General features: G+C 57.9%; 1 protein-coding gene across 1 annotated transcript; it reads right to left on the bottom strand.

The window, feature by feature from the left end:
- Positions 1 to 357: 357 nt before the first annotated feature.
- On the bottom strand, positions 358 to 1,685 carry LOC138101778 (zinc finger protein ZFP2-like; the record flags this gene model as incomplete). The annotated part of the gene is made up of 1 exon (XM_068999564.1): positions 358 to 1,685. A coding segment is annotated over one exon (921 nt), but the record flags the coding sequence as incomplete, so codon positions are not given.
- Between the last annotated feature and the right edge of the window lie 369 nt (positions 1,686 to 2,054).

The following is a 2,054-nucleotide window of genomic DNA, read 5'->3' as shown; positions in this document are numbered from 1 at the left end:
TCCCTTAAGGAGCCCCCCAGGCCCCCTCCCAGCCCCCATGGCACCGACCAGGACAGGCTGGGGGACAGGAACATCCACAGCCCAGAGCAGCTCAGGCACTTCAGCAGCGATTTGGGCACTTTGGAGGTCACACTCCAAAGGGAGAGACCCAGAGCAGGGACTGGGACAGACAACCAGAATTCCTGTAGAATAGGTGGGCTCAGGTGGACACATTCTGCCAGCACAACTACGAGATTGTGGCCCCAGTCTGCCTGGCTTCACAGCCCCACAACACTCAGATCCTCCCGAATATTCCCCTGAACCCCAAATTCAACCCCAAATTCCAGTAAAATGGTGCCGCTTTAGATCTCTTTGTTTCATTTCTTTATTTCTACCCCAATTTTGGTTGTTTCAGTGGGATTAACACAGAAATTACTTAGGCTGCAGAAGATCTCCAAGGTCATCCAGGGTTGCTTGATACCACCAGAAAAAACAATTGGACAGAGCAGATGAAAATTTTAGGGTGTAAAGTTAAAAAATCAGCTCTTCCCAATGAATTTCCAATGACGATCTGAGTCCCGATGGATGTTCCTGCCCCTGCGTTCACCCAGGTGCCTACAGGGATCCACGAGAACGTGGAGAGAACCAGCCAGGGCTCTTCCCAACACGGATCACAGGGAATGTGGGTCATCAGGGCTCTGCCAAACGTGGCTCCTCTGATGGGAGATGGAGCTGGAGCAGAGGACAAAGCTCTTCCTGCAGTTGGGGCACCCGCAGGGCTTCCCTTAGCGGTGCCTCCGTTGGTGTCTGGTCAAGTTAGAGCTGTCTGAGAAGCTCTTCCCACAGTGGGGACACTCGTAGGGCCTCTCCCCGGTGTGGATGCGCCGGTGCATGACGAGGGCTGAGTTTTGCTTGAAGCCCTTCCTGCAGTCGGGGCAGCGGAAGGGCCTCTCATCCCTGTGAATCCGCTCGTGCCGGAGGAGACTGGAGCTGGTCTGAAACCTCTTCCCACACTCGGGACACTCATAGGGCCTCTCCCCAGTGTGGATGCACTGGTGGATGATGAAGGAGGAGCTCTTTGAGAAGCTCTTCCCACACTGGGGACACTCATAGGGCCTCTCCCTGGTGTGGATGCGCCGGTGGGTGATGAGGTGGGAGTTTTGTTTGAATCCCTTCCTGCAGTCGGGGCAGCGGAAGGGCCTCTCATCCGTGTGAATCCGCTGGTGCAGGAGGAGATTGGAGCTGGTCTGAAACCTCTTCTCACACTCAGGACACTCATAGGGCCTCTCCCCAGTGTGGATGCACTGGTGGCGGATCAGGCTGGAGCTCTGGCTGAAGCTCTTCCCACATTCCCCACACTCATAGGGCCTCTCCCCGGTGTGGATCCTCTGGTGGTTGATCAGGTGGGAGCTCCACCTGAAGCTCTTCCCACATTCCCCACACTCATAGGGCCTCTCCCCAGTGTGGATCCTCTGGTGATTGATCAGGTTGGAGCTCCACCTGAAGCTCTTCCCACATTCCCCACACTCATAGGGCCTCTCCCTGATGTGGATCCTCTGGTGATTGATCAGGTGGGAGCTCCACCTGAAGCTCCTCCCACATTCCCCACACTTGTGGGGCTTCTCCCCATCGTCAATCTGCTCATGAACCACCAGCTCTGACCTCTGGCTGCATCTCCGGCCGCCTTCCCGGCACAGGGTGGGTCTTTCCTCCTCAGAGCACCCTGGGCTGCGTTTGCAGCCCCTCCTCCTGCGGGATCTCCGGGGCTTTTCCTCCCCGTTGGATTCCTGAGCTGTGGAGCTGCTCAAAACGGCCTCTTCCACCAGGTTCTGCCGCGGGGATTTGTCCTCCCTGGGCTCCGTGCTCAGCTCCTTGTCTGGGGGAGGAAGGACAAGGAGAGGATGGGATTTGCCTCCGTGCCACAGGGAAGGGGAAGGAGATCCCCCCAGTCCGTCCCCGGCAGGACGGCGTCGGCAGCGGGGTTGTCCTGCAGCCGGGGGCGATGCTGGGCTGGGAGATGGAGCAGGAGAGAGGGGGAAAGGGGCACTGACTTCCTCCTCACCTGCCTGGGGCTC

The sequence above is a fragment of the Aphelocoma coerulescens genome, unplaced genomic scaffold (genome assembly GCF_041296385.1).
Source record: "Aphelocoma coerulescens isolate FSJ_1873_10779 unplaced genomic scaffold, UR_Acoe_1.0 HiC_scaffold_46, whole genome shotgun sequence".
NCBI lineage: Eukaryota > Metazoa > Chordata > Aves > Passeriformes > Corvidae > Aphelocoma > Aphelocoma coerulescens.
This window is presented reverse-complemented; position numbering and strand designations above follow the sequence as displayed.